The 19,136-nt window shown below is 37.0% G+C and overlaps 1 protein-coding gene across 11 annotated transcripts in view; it reads right to left on the bottom strand.

Annotated features, from left to right (window-relative positions):
* The window catches only part of epn3a (epsin 3a), a 67,867-nt gene that overhangs the window by 36,003 nt on the left and 12,728 nt on the right, over nt 1–19,136 (bottom strand). For 6 of the 11 annotated variants that reach the window (XR_012401213.1, XR_012401214.1, XM_021471467.3 and 3 more), the window contains exon 2: nt 9,935–10,640. Coding sequence is in view for 8 of the 11 variants with exons in the window: in XM_021471467.3 (XP_021327142.1) it covers nt 9,935–10,532 (598 nt within the window). In the remaining 3 variants the exon portion in view is untranslated. Of the gene's footprint in view, nt 1–9,934; nt 10,641–17,101; nt 17,175–19,136 lie in introns of all 11 variants that reach the window. The other 5 variants (XR_012401215.1, XM_073944981.1, XM_073944983.1 and 2 more) reach the window with 1 other exon arrangement.

Here is a 19,136-nt window from a genome sequence, read left to right as displayed (position 1 = left end):
AAAAATTGTAACTACACGTCGCAACAACGCGTAGCGCAAGCTCTGTGATTGGTCGGCTTGGTAGCGCTGACGAGTCTGGGCGGGACCGAAAGCCGCGCGAATGGCGCGAGCGATTGTTTACAAGTGTGGAGTCCCGTGAAGGAGCTCCGGATGGAAAGTTTTGTTCTGTGTTTACCTCATGGTTAAAGTTGTTGCACGTCCGCCGGTTCCTGCCTCAAAATGAGCGAGTTTGAGTCACTTGTACATCCAGGAAGTGTTCAGAATAGCAAAACAGAAGTGAAGAAACTCGACACAGAGGAACATTTACACCTCACTGCCCACTAGCGTTTCGGAAGTGTTAATGCAGACCAACGGAGACAGTGCGCAGAAGTGTAAATGCCCAGCTGCGCGCGTTGCCTGCGCCGTGAGTTGCGCCGGTCACTTGACGCAGAAGTCTAAACCAGGCTTAATTCGTATGAATTTGTACTATCTCATTCATACAATTTAGTACAATGTGTTTATCCAACAATGACGGTTGGGTTTAGGAGCTGGGTTGGGTGCCACACCTCCTTTTTACAAAATGTAAAATACTTACAATTAGAACAAGCTTTGTAAAATGCATTCTTGAGGTGTAGCTGATCACAGAGAACTATAAATGGATCTTTTAAACTCAGTTTCTTTGCAAATCCTGTTTTGTGGACAAGTTTAAATGCGTTACTACAGAGACAGAGACAATCAAGTTGGTGGGTGGAAACATTTTTTGGTCTCAAAATTGATGGGATTTGGATCGTATTTTAACATGAGTAAATTTAAAAATGAGACTTGTTGTGTTTATATCACTCCAATATGACAGCGGTGACACTATAAGATACATTTGTCCAAATAACTTCCAAATGTTGATTTTGCATCATGGGTGCCTTTCAATTAAAATTGTTCTGCTGTTTTACTATCTAAAAGTGGTTGACAATTCATGACCACTCGTGTCTTCTGCAGCACCAAGCACATAAATGATGCTCATTGGTAGTTACACAGCAGTGGAAAAATCCGAAAAACTCTTGAGGGGGGGCAAGAGCTTGTTGACATGACAAAGGCAACATGGTGGAACTATTTCTGAGCATGGCATCTTAGGTTTTCAGAGGCAAAGAAGCAAGCTGTATAACTCCAATCACTGCACATCTGGAATACACATCAGAACTTTATTGTGGTAGTGCATGAATAAAACCATGCCCTGATAGTTCGGGACAAATACATTTAAAGTTACACCTCTAGTTTATTGTAAGCTGTGTTTAAATTATTCTTGTGACATAAAATTCATAAAATCACACACAAGTGCACACAACACAGAAGCGTCTTCATAAGAATCTGATTGTATGGCTAAAAATCAGACTTGAGGGCCATCTGCTGTTTAAAAACTAGTCTAGAGCATCATCAGCTGTAAAATCTAGCCCAGAGCACCACGTTACTTACATAAAAAGCCTAGAGTGTCATCTGCTGTTAAAAAACAATTTCAGAATCAAAATTATTCTTTACCCCAGCACTACAAGTTTATAGTATTTTTATGTAACATATTTCATTCCCTGAATTTTCATATTTAGTGTTTATAGATAGAATTCATATAGAATATACACATATAGTGTAAATCAACCAATCAATCTCCATTACCCTTGGATGGTTCATGGGCATGGGGTCTTTTTGACCATGAATAATGTTAGTTTTTTTTAAATGCTTTCTTCAAATGCCATAAAACATGGCACAGCAGTCAACACTGTCAATCTATAAACCAATAAAAAAAATCTAAATAAAATCTTGATTTTATGTTAGTGTTGAAGTAAGTTTGTGGTCCTTGGGGTCTCTAGAAACCCCACAAAAATGAATAAAATCCATTCTCTAAACCAGAAACAACACAGAACACTGATAAACAGAAATGAAAACAGAAACAGAAGTAAAATAAATCTGAGACAAAATACAGTACCACCACAAAATAAATTGGTCACTCTGACACACACACGCACACATACACACGCTCTTTTAATTTGTCAAATTAATTTTCAATCAACTGCAACTGAACCACCACAAAAATAATTAAACGATAATAATAATTACAAGATTCACACTCAGTTATTTGTAGATTGAAATAATTGATCAACTCTAAGAACTCCAACTTTTCTCTTTGTAACATCTGGTTTATTTTTATTGTACTCATAGAGTAACTTTATTTAAATATTTTTATGTTGTTTCTTGTGTACACTAGCTATTTTTCCATCCATCTGTTTTTTTGCACATTTTGGATATAAGCATAAAAAGTGGTTGATGGAAACGCCATGACGCGCATAAAATTTGAAAATTTGCATATTTTGAAAAAACGTGCATAACTGAATAGTATACATTTTTTATTAAGTTAGAAAAATCCGCATAAACCATGATGGAAACAATTTTACTGAACAAATTCCAGTATGCGCATTAAAAAAAACACAAAATGTGATTTTGTTTTAAGAGATCATGTGATCTTGAAAATGTGTGTGAATGGATAAACCAGCAGGCTAAATGTATTGTAAAACATCTAAAATGTTATTTTGGTTATTCTATACTGCCGTAACTATTTCATTACTACTGTTATCATATTATTAATGGGGTTTATGCACACAGACTTTTAATTTCAGTCAACCCAGGGCTTCCAGTTAATTATTACCCCATACAAAAATCGCCGTGTTTAAGATCTGATTTCTTTAAAAAGCATCTTCAATGCCTGACTGAGATACAATAGAAAGTGGGTATAAGACAAAACAAGAAGCACTGCTTTAAATTATATTTTTCCACACCATTAGTCTTTGAAAAATATGGAAATGAATCTTACCCCAGTATTTTTAATGGAATTTCTGCGGTAGCCTGCGGCTAATGATGGCTTTAAACGTTCTTTCGTCTCTTTTTACACTTTAACAACCAAATGAATGCTTGAGCCCACGTAACTGATAATATTTGAATTACATTACAACATTGATGCTGTAAAAGGAACCTTATGAATTTAAGAATAGTCACATAAGGCTCTCACCGGAAGTTCATTATTGGCTGTAAAACTAGTTGTGTATATAACTCATTACCTCCACAACTGTCAAGAGGATCTGTGCTTCACACGTTCATTGTGTGTCGGCATTGTCTTTTAAGGCACAAGTCATATAATAAATGAAGAAAAGATTCACACAGCTTCTCCTACCACAGCAAATTCAGTTTTTACGGTAGATATTTGGTGCCAGTTAATCAGGAAGTGATAGTTTTGTTCTCTTTGACTCATTGGATGGAAAAGCAGCTTTATTTGCATGTCTTTTATGCAATATTCCAGTTTTACGTATAAATTTAATTAACATTTTTAAATGGAAACAAAGCTAGTGACACACTTGCTAAATGATAAATAATAATCCAGACTCAACATTTGTTAAATAATAAATTATAAGCCAGACTCAACATTGCGTATGCTCACGATGTAGCTATTGCGAATGATCACATTGCGATATCAATGCTGAGACGATATTCTGTGCAGCCATAATCGTGATTTAATAAATTGCAGATATGAATCATCTGTAAAAAAAAACTGAAAAGAAACATCTTTCTGTTTGTCAAATCCCCTTGTTAAGTCATAATGTATGAAACACTGTTTCTGGGTTCAAGCCGCTACTTATTTGAATTGAGAAAATATTTGTTTTTGACCACTTTTTAGTCACATCACTCATTAAAGTGAATTTTATAGAAAATCATGGTGTACACAGCTGTCTCTGAACTTGCTGCATCACAGACAGCAATATTTCATATAGTGGTACATACAGTGCATCCGGAAAGTATTCATATTGTCTCACTTCTCCCACATTTTTTATGTTAAAGCCTTATTCCAAAATGGATTCAGTTAATTTATTTCCTCAAAATTCTACACACAATACCCCATAATGACAATGTGAATAGATTTTTAGAAATTGTTGCAAAGTTATTAAAAATAAAAAAACCTGAAAAATCACATGTAAATAAGTATTCACAGCCTTTGCTCAATACTTTGTTGATGCACATTTGGCAGCAATTACAGCCTTAAGTCTTTTTGAATATGATGCCACAAGCTTGGCACACCTGTCTTTGGGAATTTTTGCTCATTCCTCTTTGCAGTACCTCTCAAGCTCTATCAGGTTGAATGGGAAGGGGTTACAGCCATTTCCAGGATGACAGAAAGGCTCTGGCTGGGCCACTCAAGAACATTCACTGAGTTGTGAAGCCACTCCATTTATTTCTGATGGTGTGTTTTGGGTCATTGTCCTGCTAGAAGATGAACTTGAGGTCAAGAGTACTCTGAAGCAGGTTTTCACTCAGGATGTCTCTGTACAGTACATTGCTGCATTTATCTTTCCCTCTATCCTGACTAGTCTTCCAGTTTCTGCTGCTAAAAAACATCCCCACAGCATGATGCTGCCACCCCCATTCTTCAGTGTAGGGATGGTATTAGCCTGGTGATGAGCGGTGCCTGTTTTTTTTCTAAACCTAACGCCTGGCACTCACATCAAAGAGTTCAATTTTAGTCTCATCAGACCAGAGAATTTTGTTTTTTATAGTCTGAGAGTCTTTCAGATGCCTTTTGGCAATTCCAGCCGAGGAGTGGCTTCCGTCTAGCCCAGGGGTGGCCAACACTGTTCCTGGAGAGCCACCTTCCTGCAGATTTCAGTTGCTACCCATATCAAACACACATGAACCAATTAATTAGGACCTGAACACCACGTGATAATTACAGGCAGGTGTGTTTGATATGGGTTGCAATTGAAATCTGCAGGAAGGTGGCTCTGCAGGAACAGGGTTGGCCACCCCTGGTTTAGCCACTCTACCATACAGGACTGATTGGTAGTTTGCTGCACAGATGGTTATCCTTCTGTAAGGTTCTTCTCTCTCCACAGAAGAATACTGGAGCTCAGACAGAATGACCATTTGGTTATTGATCACCTCTATGACTAAGACCCTTCTCACACTATTAGATGGCTGGCCAGCTCTAGAAAGAGTCCAGGTGGTTCCGAACATCTCCCACCTATGGATGATGGAGGCCACTGTGCTCATTGGAACTTTCAGAGCAGCAGACATTTTTCTGTAACCTTCCCCAGCCTTGTGCCTCGAGACAATCCTGTCTTGCAGGTCTACAGACAATTCCTTCGTCTTCATGCTTAGTTTGTGCTTTGACATGCACTGTCAACCCAGGGACCTTATAAAGACAGCTGTATACAGGTGTATTTTCAAATCATGTCTAATCAACTAAATTTACCACAGGTGAACTCTAATTAAGCTACAGAACATTTCAAGAATGATTAGTGGAAACAGAATGTACCTGAGCTCAATAAAGAGCTGCACGGCAAAGGCTGTGAATACTTATTTACATGTGATTTTTCAGGTTTTTTATTTTTAATAAATTTGCAACAATTTTAATAATCTTTTTTCACATTGTCATTATAGGGTATTGTGTGTAGAATTTTGAGGAAATAAATGAATGTAATCCAATTTGGAATAAGGCTGTAACATTAAAAATGTGGGAAAAGTGATGCACTGTATATACCACTATATAAAATATTGGTTTCTGTGATGAAGTCCAGAGACTGTTGCATCACTGTTGCTGATATATTTTCTTTATATAAAAACTGAAAGAAAAACTCCAAAGTTTGTTTAAAAATGGAATTTTGCTCTGGAATGGCAGTCCTTCTTTGATGATTCGGTCAGTTTGACTGATTGGGTAAGATATTATTAGTCCTGCCTCTCCAACAGTTAGTTTGCTGCAAGAGGAAAGGAGGTGCAAAAAATAAAACTCTGCCCCCTACTCTTTATTCTGTTCAGTTGGAAATATGTCATCATACTGACATGAAAGTCTGCAGCAAATTCTGGTTCACATAGACTTTAAATGGCACCTATGGTGAAAAAATCTACTTTTCAAGCTGTTTGGACAGACATATGTGTAGATATAGTGTATAGACCATCACATTGGGGTGATATAAACACACCCAGTCCTTTTTTTTTCAATTTAACAACATAAAAACGGTGGACCAACTGGAGTGGTTTTCAGACCGACCGCAACTTGATGTAGGAGTACGTCCCCCTGCCCACCTAATTTATTGACATCTGCACATGTTAACATGTCACAGTAGTCACGCGTGTAATCATATCAACAAGACCAGACATGAGCAAACCAACCGGGAATAAAAGGTCTGTTCAGTTTGCTAGGATCATCAATCATCATCAAATGTGATCAAGAAGAGTGAGTTTTACAAGTTTAAAATGTTTTAAAACTGTGCATGTGTGTAATGAAGAACAGCAATTAACTTCAGCTTTACTTTATTAGCACAGCCGCGTGTCAAACAATTATAAATTATAAAGATGCTTCAAGATGCTTCAATCCCGCTTTGTGTACATTAAATCAGGTTTATTTTGTACATTAACATAACAGATATCCATACAGCAGTGGAGATTAACCTGTATCCTGTCACATATGCGTGCAAAAAGAGTGCTAAGCTAAACACTCTCCGTCTGTCTGTGTTTGTGTTTGTGTGTGTGTGTGTGTGTGTGTGTGTGTGTGTGTGTGTGTGTGTGTGTGTGTGTGTGTGTGTGTGTGTGTGCGTTAAGACTTTTTAAGACTTTACTTTGTAAAGACATTGTGTGTGACTCATCGATGCAACTCCACAACAAATACTCATTGGTAAAGTCCTTAATGTAGTATTTCTCACAAACGCTACATGAGATCTTCTACCTTTAAGTCTGTTGTCTGACGCAGCCGAAGGAGGAGATTAAGGCAAGCAGAAAGGCACATAGAAACAGTAGGCGGGGAGGACTAGCCTTAATGGCGCAGTACAACAAAACCGCCCCCTGGTGCAAAATTGTATAAAATAGAATCTTGTAAATGGTATAATGAAAAACCTTATGGGTGTTTTGAGCCCAAACTTTACAGACACATTCTGGAGATGCAAAACACTTATAATAAATCTGAAAAAAAGGGTAACCTAGGTGCCCTTTAACTTCTGAAGCTGACTGATATGGTAAAACCATTTCCAAGACAAGTAGTTTGTTGTTGAGCAATTTGTCTCTTCCATTTCTTTTCTTACTCTAAAACAACCACTGATACCACAATGTTAATGCCTTGTTGACAAACTAAGCAGAAACAATTCAAAGTGAATGTGCAAGCTGCATTGATTTATGCACAATTATAAACATATGACTCTGTGAATTAGGGTTGTAACAATATACCGGTATGACGGTTTACCACGATTTGAACGTGCACGATTATCATACCATGAACAATTGCATATCAACGGTTTTAACCCTTAAAGACCGAGACAGCCGCCCGCGGCTAAAAATAAGTATTGCTCTTAAATGTTTAATAACTTTTGATCCGCTGATCCGATTCATACAATTCAAAGATTGGCATAAAGAAGAGAGTCTCAGCTTTCCAGTGCTGTATCACATAACATTCGGACTTTCAGAGGCTCCGGAATCAGTGCAGTTACGTCATCAACATTTGACAACGCTGATTTGACAAAGAAACGCTCGTCACTGTGTCTCCGGACAAATCAGACATGATACATTGATGCATTGTCCCTCCTCCATGCTCAGATTGGTTCAAACTCGCTATATCACAACCAATAAGCATAGGTTTCGCTTTTGTTTGTGGACCAAGCTTTTTGAACAACACGGAATGAGAGAAAGGCATACATTTATGCGCGGCTAAATAAAACGCAAAAAAAAAAAAAGTTTTGCATGAAATAATTCTCATACTAAGTACTTTTGCATGCACAGCAGCACAGAAACATGACAAAACAGTGACACAGCAAAGACGAACTGCTGCTCTTGCTGTTTTCAAAAGACACAAATGAAGGTGCAGCTGTTTGTCTGCATTGCAGACAACCACATCCAAATCCATATCCACAGACAACCATATCCATGCTGGCACATAAAACCTAAGGATGTTCCATATTGAATCTAGTTTCGTTATGTAACTATTTATAGTATAGTAAATATTTATATCTATTTTTTACTGAGGATTTGCACCATGTTTATTTGGACTTTATTTGGACTTTGACACATTATTTATTATTTTCTTATTTTTTTATTTGTTCATTGTAAGTGGTGTTGTTTATAGTAACTAAAAAATATATTATTTGGAAAAAGTCAAATTTGCTTCACTGTTCTATTATTTTGTAACATTTGTAACATACCGTATACCGCGAAACCGTCAAACCGTGGTATTGTTTTAGACGATTATCATACCGTGAAAAATTCATACCGTTACAACCCTACTGTGAATACTGTACTAATAATAACAGTTGTATCATGTACACTATGTGCAATCCCTTGCGTGCTTGTAAAAAAAATTCTATATATTTTGGGCTGAGCTGTAAAATGCTTTAGTGATGCAAAATTAATGTAAACACAGTTTATGTCATAACGACACTAAAACATCTTGCATTTTTTAAAAGCAGATCTAGCTGTGCATTATAAATGATTGAATACAGCTTCATACAGTTATCAGACTGCCTTAAAAGTAAAAAAATCCATCACTGGAAATTTTTTTAGATTTTAAAGGGCCATGAAACCCCTCTGTTTCAGTGAGGTGTTTTCACACCTTTAGTTTGGAAAAAGCCAGGAAAATGGGTGTGTCTACCTCTGTTTACGTGAGAGTGTCGGGGGAGGGAAAGAGGGAAGGTTTTGGATAAAAATGACGGTTTGGGCATGCGCAGATTTTCACAGAAGCAAAACAAACACACAGATGCAAGGGAGAAAGACAGTGACTGTTTACATGGACATCAGTAATTAAATTATTTGAAAAAATCGTTAATTTGTCGACTTTAACTGCATTTTGGCACTTTCACTTTCATTCCGAAACATTTTATGCTTTATTTTATGGATTTCACCATTTCCAGATGCGAAAAGCTCTTGGGTAAAAATGTTCCTTACGAACATATTTCTGCCATGTGTCGAGAGTACAGTAATCAAATCACAAAGAACTCCAAGGTACAGACGTCCACCCTCCACGCAGGAATACATGCAAATATCTAATCACTGTGACGCAGCTACAAAAATGTGTTTCAAACCGAAATAATGAATTTGCTGAAAGTAATGCAAAAACAACCAATTTTCACTTTTTTTGTAAAATATATGTCTAATAGTGTTTTTAGCAGCGTGGGACACATATACCACTGTCAACAGCTCAAAAAATGTGTTTTGGTGTTTCATGACCCTTTTTAAGCATTTTTGAAGTTTGTTTGTGTTTTGTGTGTGTGTGTGTGTGTGTGTGTGTGTGTGTGTCTGTATAATAAGAACAGAAAAAAGTGGCTCAATGTATTACAAACAGTGTTTTTAAAAGTCTAAACACTTTTTAAAACACTAAAAACTATTGATAAAGTGTATAACCAAGCGCATATGGTCAGAACATAAAGAAGTTGCAGGTAATTAAATATTAAGTATTTCTCTCAAAGAAAAGCCTGATTAAGAAAAATGCTAGCAGGCCTCTGTAGCTCAGCTCACGCTTTGCCTCTTAGTCCTTGTTTGGTATCACCCACGCGAACAAAATGGCGAGGGTTAGTCACACCTACTTGTAGCTTCTTTCGCATTCTTTAGAAACCTATGGGTGACGTCACGGATACTATGTCCATATCTTTAACAGTCTATGCATCTTATAGAAGGTTTTATATCAAACACACTTTCAAACTAAATTTATGAAGTGAGTTTGTAGTAAGAACATGCTATTATATGTGTCAATTCATGTACAGCATTTACTACACAACAGTTGTAGTGCACTGAGAAGATATGCAGACAGCTGTGATTATTACAGCATAATTATCTCGATGGTTTTATAATCGAATTAAATTGATTGTGATCTCGAAACTGATTTTTGCAGTCAGTAAAATCAATCAGTGAAAAAATGTAGCTTGAGAACAGTATGAATGGTAACACTTACAGTTGAAGGAGGCTGGTGAGTCCCTAGGCCTGGCAAACTCGTCCACATGAACTGCTTGCATGCTGGGCTGACTAGGGTGGCGTCCCGGATAGGGTGGCGGTAAAGACCCGTAACCCATGGCACTGGTGCTCCCTGTAACACGCTCACGGGTTTTGTGTGCCTGCGATCTTTCCTGCTTGAGCCGCTCATCGTCCCTCAGCAGAGCCACCAGCTGCTTAGACTTTTCCCGCACACTCATGCCCTGGTCTTGTCCATCCCGGTCAATGTACTGAAAGTCCCGAAGGGTCTGGATGGCGTAGATGTTCTCCTTGCACTGCTGGGCCACTCTCTCTGACCCAGTCTTGATCAGATATTCCAGCAGGTTAAGCGCCTTGTACACGTGCCGCCAGTTCTTGCCATGGTCATTTAGCCTCTTCCAGATGATGCCCATGACCTCGGTGAAAGCCACCACGTTGAAGGTCAGATCAGAGATTTCCATCATGAGTGAGGAAGGAGGACCCCAGGGGTCATTGGAAGTTGCCTCTCTGACCTTGATTTCAGCATCTGTGTAGTTGTTTACAATGTTTTTGACCTGCCTTCGTAACGAAGAGGTCGTCATGATGGTTTTTTAGGTGTGGGATGGGGTGGAAGAGAAGATGGGGTGCAATGTTTGGCACAGCGATGTAATGGTCAGATACCAGCAATAAAAATCTGCAAGTTTTTTAACCTGTGGAACAGAGAAATGAAAATAAAAAGGTTGGATTTCATACTCGAAATATACATTGTTTTAATGATAAATTCCCTTGATTTCTTTGGAAAATACATACAGCAGGTAAAACAAGTATTGATTTTTCCTGGTATTTTCTAAAGGAGCTGTTGACATAAAATCGACCTAGATTTTGGTAAAAAAAAATAAAAATACATAACAAAAACAGACTTTTTTATCTGGGCTTTCTATGCCTTTTTACACCTCCATTTCTTCATGTGGTCAATACTTTCTTTCTCTGTATCAATGAATTTTATTACAAAAAAAGTTATTTTAAGCAATTAAGTTATTTTTAAAAAATTTGTTTTTTTCCGACCTATTTGCTATAGCCTAGCCCAAACTGTAATACCTAAAGACTTATATGGTCCGAGGATCAGTAATCCTCACCACTAGTCAGATTCAAAAACTCGTTCAAATTAATCAATAGGTGGCACTGTAGAGCTCATTCATGCGAGTGTGCACATAATTCCTAAACAATTTGTTGTAGACTCAAAAATAAAATGTAAGTTGGCAACATTACATTATCCTACTACATTGGAGTTAGGATATAGGAGATAAGTTTTTCCACTAATTTAGGTTATATCTGAAACCTATTCTGAAACCTAAACTAGTCCTAGGTTTTCCACTTGATCGGAACAAAGCAAGCGTAGAAATAATCTCAGTAAGCTGAATAGCAATAGCTATTAGAAAATTTTCTCTCACGTTTCTCACGGTTGTTGAGGGATGGCAAAATGTTTGTGGCCGTTTGGTCCATGTTTATGTCAATGGTATGACTCATGAACGGATTGAGATATCTTTTATAAAATTAGGTCAATTATGGCTCGTTTCCACTGACTGGTACAGTACGGTACGGTTCGGTTCGGGTCGGTACGGATCACCTTTATCAGGCTTGCGTTTCCACTATAAAGGGTACCCTTTTGATGGGCGTGGTGTATGACAAAGTTTCAGTCTATGTCTTTTTCGCTCGAGAAAATGTCTACAATAAAGCTGCACAGGTTGTTCACATATAATATGAAAAGCACTTCTCACAAAACAGATGGTTTACACACATAAATACTTGTGTATAAATGTTTATTACTAACCTTTCTATAAACAGGAGTTGATTATAACTGCAGGTCATATATGAACACATACAGACCCTTACAGTCTCCGATATGTTACCAACTACAGAAGAACTACTCAAAGCAGACATTTCGTCGTTAATTAGGTTCAAAACAACACAAAGTATAGCCTATACAGTCAGTGAAAACCTCTCCTCTGTGTCTGTAATCTTCAGCAGCACGTCATGCAGCCTCTGTTAGAGTCATTCCATCATTCCCAGTTCATATTAGTCCAAAAGGTGATAATACAGATTAAAACAAGGCAGTTTGTTCACATTTGCTGAAGAAATAACGTGCTCCTTGGCTTCGCCTTTCTTCCCACGCTCTAATCTCGCGTTTGTCCTATTCTTTCTGAATGTGTCACTCGCGTTTGTCAGCTTCTCACAGGATCGGGTTTCCAAAGCTTGTCAATAATCAAGTGCATGTTATTATCATGAGCTCAAGAAGTTTGTTTTTTCAGATAGAGACGCGCGGCGAGCGCTTCAGACGGGCTCGTTAAAAACTACGCGGCACAGGGTGAATCTGCTGTTCTCCATGGCTTTGTGGCTGTTTATCATGACGACGACAGGGTTTGTTTGCAGGATTGACCATGGCTTTATATGTATTTATAATTCCGCTGTAATCTCTTGCTGTGTATTTCAAACATGGCGGGTCCTTTGTTTACATTCTGGCTTGTTGAGTCTACGAATGACGTATCTCTGTAAACCAATAGCGTTCAGCTGCGCGTGTAGCTCCACCTTTTGGGACCCTTTCTGCAGTTTGGGACCCTTTTGAAAGGGTCCCGAAAAAGTGGTACGGTACGGTTTGGTTCGGTACGCCTTTTGACAGTGGAAACGGCCATAAAAGCGTACCAAACCGAACCGTACCGTACCACTCAGTGGAAACGGGCCATTATGTAATACATCATTGTGAGGTGACAACACAAAACAACACAGACATTAGCCACATGGTGACACTATAACAAAAAAATGTAACCGATTGTATGATCAAATTCAACCTTTTTCAACTTTTACATGCACTCAGTAGGCAGCGTCAGAAAGCCGTGTGTGTTATTCCTGTCACAAAATGCGGCGAAAATCCTCCACGACGGTAAGTTTGGTTGTGGTGCTTTCATATTTACACTCAGAGAGCAGCATTTACAGCAGATTTTTCAGTCCATAATATTGTAGTGATGTTAACATACGGTAAACTTTATTAACTTAGAAATCATTTGACTAAGGCCCGTCTTTAAATACAGAAAGAGTACTGCTGATAATATGAACTAACTTTGCCTCTGAATAAAGAAGCAAAGACCTCTGATCACTCCTTTACCAATTCTGTGAAGACAGGACAATCAACACCAACTGGAGCCGCGTCTTCATTAAAAGGAGATGAGCGGCAAATCCAGATTTTACCATTTCCAGATGAGAACAGCTCTCAGGTAAACAATGTTATTCAGACATGTATTTCTATGGCACGTCGCATGCACTGTAATCCACTCTTAAATCCAGATTAAACAACCAACCAATTTTTACTTTTTAGTGAAATATATGTGTCCTAATAGTGTTTTTAGCAATGTGGGACACATATAAGACTGTCAAAAGCTCATAAATGTGTTTTGGTGTTTTGTGACCCTTTCCACACCTCTTTTCTAAACCGGAACACCCATGAGTCCACCAAGTGGTGCAAATGGATTTGTTTTTTAAACAATGTGGTGCAAAACGGGAAAATTAGGGTTGCGCTGCTCTGAAAATAGCAACACGTCATGGCAAACATGTCTTGCGTCTTATTGCACCAGGTGTATGATAGGGCCAACAGTTTTTTGTTCAATTCCCACAAAACCAGTGTGAGGATTAAATCTAAAGATGTTTACAACTGTGTTTAAAACTATTGATAGTGCAAGGGAACATGGGATTGATCATGATGTGAAGATTACGTTCACTGAGAGATGGCCAGACATGTAGCTGTGGGGAATAAAGAGTTTCCTTCAGCTTAGTGTCTATATTTATTAGGGGTAGCCACAGTGGAATTAACCACCAACTTATCCAGCATATGTTTTACACAGCAGATGCCTTTCCAGCCACAACCCAGCACTGCGAAACAACCATACACTCTTGCATTCGCACACATACACTGTGGCCAATTTAGCTTATTCAATTTACCTACACTCATGTCTTTGGATTGGGGGGGAAACCGAAGCACCCGAAGGAAACCCACTCCAACACATGCAAACTCCACACAGAAATGCCAACTAACCCAGCCGGGGTCAAACCAGCAACCAGCAGAATGAAACCTTCCAACCACAACCCAGTAATGGAAAACACCCAAAACACTGTCAAATTCACACACAGTCATAAACTATGACAAATTTAGTTCATCCAATTCACCTATAGCGCATGGATTTAGGGGAAAACTGGAGCATTCTGAGGAAACCCAGCTGGGAGTCGAACCATCAACCTTCTTGCCGTTAGGCGACTGAGTCACCGTGCCAAAACAAATTATTATGTCATTAAGGCAATATATATGCAATACGTGTGTATATGTATACAGTTTCTCATAGTAAATGCATACTAAAGTAGCTACTTTTATTGAAGTACAAATGAAATCAAGACTAACCATATGATTTTGTTAGCCCACATTGTTAGTTTTGTGGTGAACAATTTATCTATGCATGCCATTTAAAAAATGTTTGCCTTTTAAAAATGCACTTCCTGTTTTTTCAGTTAAATTGTCAATTATGTATGTTTTAGGACCAACTCTCAGTTTTGCCAACAAAGCAAAATGGTGAGGAGGTGGTGTCTGTTACGTTGTAATAACTCTTCTAAAACCCATTTCCTGATTTTTCTGATTGAAATGCCAACTTTACAACATCCATTTAGTTTTCAGTAGTAAAATGTTTTGAAAAAGATCTGTCATTTAATATTCCAATTCTCTAGGAACTGCACACAATATGAAAAAAAAACAGTTATATCTTCTGTTCATGTGGACTTTAGAGTTTATCAATAATAAACAATATAGTTAAGTATGAACTGAATGTCATGTTTTTCTCTAATTAAAAGGATACATTTATTCTGCACAAGATCTTTTAAAATGAAATCCAAAAATATAACTCAACTCTTCTCTGCGATGTAAAGCAAACCACCTGCAACGAATATGTCTTCAAATAAATGAGTTCTAGCTAAAAAAAAAACAAAAAAAAAAAAACAGAGAATTTCTGAAGAGTCAAAAATACCGCTATCTATTCGTTTTAGAGCTCAGCTAGTGTTAGTTTGTCCAAAAGAAGACAGGAAGGGGAGTTTTTAGCATTTAAAAGGTCATAATGTTACTGTTTATTAATGTATAAGGTCAGCAGATAAAATTCAAATGTGGTAATGGATGTTTCTGGAAGTCATCTGATCAATCAGAGAAAAAGTAGAGTCATCTGACCAATCAGTGAAGAAGTGGAGCCATCTGAACAATAAAAACTGAGAGGAGGCATCTGATCAATTAAAGCATAGTAACTGACTAATCACCTCATAAGTGGAGCCACCTAACTAATAAGAACAGAATAGTGTCATCTGACCCAGGGTTGGGCTTTAAAATAGTATGGGTATTTACTAACTGTACACCATTGTCAATAATAATAAAAACTAAAAAGTTGATATAAAGCGTTATAGTTTTATTAACATGTGGCTGCAGAGCGTGCTTTGGAAGGAATGCCAATTAGCTTTGGGTGTAAGTTTGCCATTTCCAAATCGAGGCGCACGACTTGCACTTGCAAATAGGGAGCGACACACACATGCTTACATTATTTCAGGTACACCAAGCTAAAAAAAATCTTAACTTTTCAAAATGCCACAAGCACATCACAATTATTGTAACTAGAACTAACTTATCTGTTTCACACGTTGTATTAAATATATACATTTTGGTAATAATGGTAGAGTAATTACCTCAGACATTTACATTTACATTTAGCAGACGCTTTTATCCAAAGTGACTTACAAATGAGGACAAGGAAGCAATTTACACAACTAAGAGCAACAATGAATAAGTGCTATAGGCAAGTTTCAGACAAACATAGAACCCCCAAAAACTGTAGTGCTTTTTAATTTTCTCCAATAAATAAAACTTATTTTGGAACTTGTTTCAGAACTGCATCAATGATTTGTCTATTTGTTATTCTCTGAGTAAACAGTTCATCTAGTTATGACATATAGCAAGGGAGTGCAAACGCAAAATGCATTTAAAGGGTCACGAAACACCAAAACACATTTTTTGAGCTGTTGAGTCGTATATGCGTACACTGCTATAAACACTATTAGGACACATATATTTCACTAAAAAGTGAAAATTGGTTGTTTTTGCGTTATTTCGAGTAAATTCATACTTCCGGTTTGAAACAAATTTTTGAAGCTGTGTCACGCTAATGAGATCTTAGCGTGTATTCCACCGAGTAGACTGGATGTCTGTATGTCTAAGGAACATTTTTTACCCGAGAGCTTTTCTCATCTGGAAATGGTGAAATCCAGATTTGCTGCTTGTCTCCTTTTAATAAAGACGCAGCTCCAGGTGGTGTTAATTGTCCTGTCTCAACAAATTTGGCAAGTGAGCGATCAGAGGTCTTTGTTTCTTTATTCAGAGGCAAAGTTAGTTCGCATCGTCAGCAGTACTTATTCAGTGTTTAAATACGGACCTTAGTCAAATGATTTTAAATTTTTGAAGTTTTTACCGTACGGTATTATCACTACAATATTATGGACTGAAAAATCTGCTGTAAATGCTGCTTTCCGAGCGTAAACATGAAAGCACCACAATCAAACTATTTCTGTCGTTTAGGATTTTTGACGCATTTTGTGACAGGAATAACACACACAGTCTCAAGTTACAGAGAAATGCAGAGGTTTTTTTTCTCTCATTCGCAGTGCGGTATTAAAAATTGCATGAAAAATGCACGCCTCCAGCAGCTCCTCGAATCAAATATCTTATTTGTCACAAGGGGCATGAATGAAATTCCTGAATGAAAGTGTCAAACTGCAGTTAAAGTCCACTACTATATAATAATTTGGCAAATAATTTGATTACTGATGTCCATGTAAACACAGTAACTGTCTTTCTCCCCTGGGTCTGTGTGTTTGTTGTGCCTCTGTGAAAATCAGCGCATGCCCAAACCGCCACTCCCATTTTTATGCAAATTTTTACGAACCTTCCCTCTTTTCCTTCTCCGACATTCCCCCCTAAACAGAGCTGGATTTGCCCACTATCCTGACTTTACCAAAACAGAGTTGTGAAAAAACCTTGCGGAAAAGGGGTTTTCATGGCCCTTTGAAATGTGAAGGAAACCACACGCCTCGCACTTTTCACCTGTGAGTTTTGGGTTGCGTCATCACAATTGCCGTGTTTCTTTTTTCTGTGCATCCCAGCCAATAGCACCCATCTGAAAGAATTTTTTAGAATAGGGGTATAGTAGTCATCAAACTTGTCTTTCTTGCTCACAATTTGTAATGTTGCATCATGCATTTAAATAATAATGGTTGGTTCCTTTACATGAAAGCTTAAATTTGATTATAATACATTGATTTGTTCACAAAGTTTGAGGTTTATTTTATCATTATTATTGACATTTTACAGATGTTAATCTACCTTGAAGTTTGCTTTGATTGTTTTTCATTTACTCTTTTCCACTGCACACACTTTGTAATATTTTACCAAGTTTAAGAGTTTCTTCAACACTTATGTTGACCTATCAGAACAGGGAGTCAGCTGTCCAATCAGAATGTTGCCATATGACCAATTAAAGCAGAAGTCAATTAAACAATCCACTGATCTAGATTACTAATGACATCATAAAACAAGACAACAATTTCATCTGAAATCTCCATGTGTACTGTCTGACGTACACAACTAGCCTGAACATGAAGAATTACTTTTTTGGGTTCGTTAAACATTTCTGCTATCAATAATAAACCTGAGAAGAGTATAATAAGAGAAAGATTATACAATACTTTTTTGTCAGACACTATGTAAACCTGATCATTCAATAACTTTAAATACATACAGTTGAAGTCAAAATTATTAGCCCATTTTGATTTTTTTTTTCTTTTTTAATTATTGTTCAAATAATGTTTAACAGAACAAGTAAATTTTCACAGTATGTCTGATAATATTTTTTCTTCTGGAAAAAGTCTTATTTGTTTTATTTCAGCTAGAATAAAAGCAACTTTACATTTTTAAAAAAAAGCATTTTAAAGTCAAAATGATTAGGCCCCTTTAGACTGTATATTTTTTTCGATAGTCTACAGAACAAACCATCATTATACAATAACTTGCCTAAATACCCTAACCTGGCCAGCTAACCTAACTAACCTAGTTAAGCCTTTAAATGTCACTTTAAGCTGTATAGAAGTGTCTTGAAAAATATCTAGTAAAAAATATTTACTGTCATCATGGCAAAGACAAAATAAATAAATTATTAGAAATTAGTTATTAAAACTATTATGTTTAGAAATGTGTTGAAAAAAACCTACTCTCTGTTAAACAGAAATTGGGGAAAAAATAAACAGGGGAGATAATCATTCATAATTCTGATTTCAACCATATGTATATACAAAGCAATTTTGGTTTTGAGTGAGACAATACAAAGCGTTAGTTATATTAAATTTAGCGTCTTTTGCTACTAGAAAGGAATTATTCCTTTACCAATTAAATGTAAGGTTGGTTTTGCATTTTGTTTACAACTTTAGCTGCATTTATTGGCAATTCTGATTTGGTTAAAAGTGGTTTGTTAGAGTTAGATGTTAGTTCAGCCAATTGCATGCTCAGTAAATTCATATAATGCCAATTCACTTTAAAGACAATAACAGTTAAAAAATGAATATAATTTTATTTCTATAAGGTTCTAAGACTTGCTTTAAAAAGAGATGATACTTTCATTTATAATGCCAGGTGGTTTTGCTATTAGAGTATATTATACAGTAATTTATTATTTAGTTTTTCAGTTGCTACTACTTTTGCTTCATAAGAAAAAAAAAAAAGAAGTAAATTATGCACATAAATGTAGGGATGGGTACCGAAACTCAAAGCTAGTTTACCGGTGCTAAATTATAAAAGACAAAAGTATCAATAAGCTCTGACGTTAACGGTTCTGCTTTTGGTACTGGAGAATTATTGCAAAATAAATGTTACCAACAGTAGCATAATTTAACTAACCAACCTTTACTAATTTGCAATATTTGATAATCGTCTACACCAGGAGTGCCTAAACTAGGTCCTGGAGGGCTGATGTCCTGCGTATTTTAGTTCCAACCCCAATTAAACACACCTGAACCAGCTAATAAAGCTATTTTAGGTATACAAAAACTTCCAGACAGGTATGCAGGACACTGGCCCTCCAGGGTCT

The sequence above is a fragment of the Danio rerio genome, chromosome 3, assembly GCF_049306965.1.
Source record: "Danio rerio strain Tuebingen ecotype United States chromosome 3, GRCz12tu, whole genome shotgun sequence".
Lineage (NCBI taxonomy): Eukaryota > Metazoa > Chordata > Actinopteri > Cypriniformes > Danionidae > Danio > Danio rerio.
This window is presented reverse-complemented; position numbering and strand designations above follow the sequence as displayed.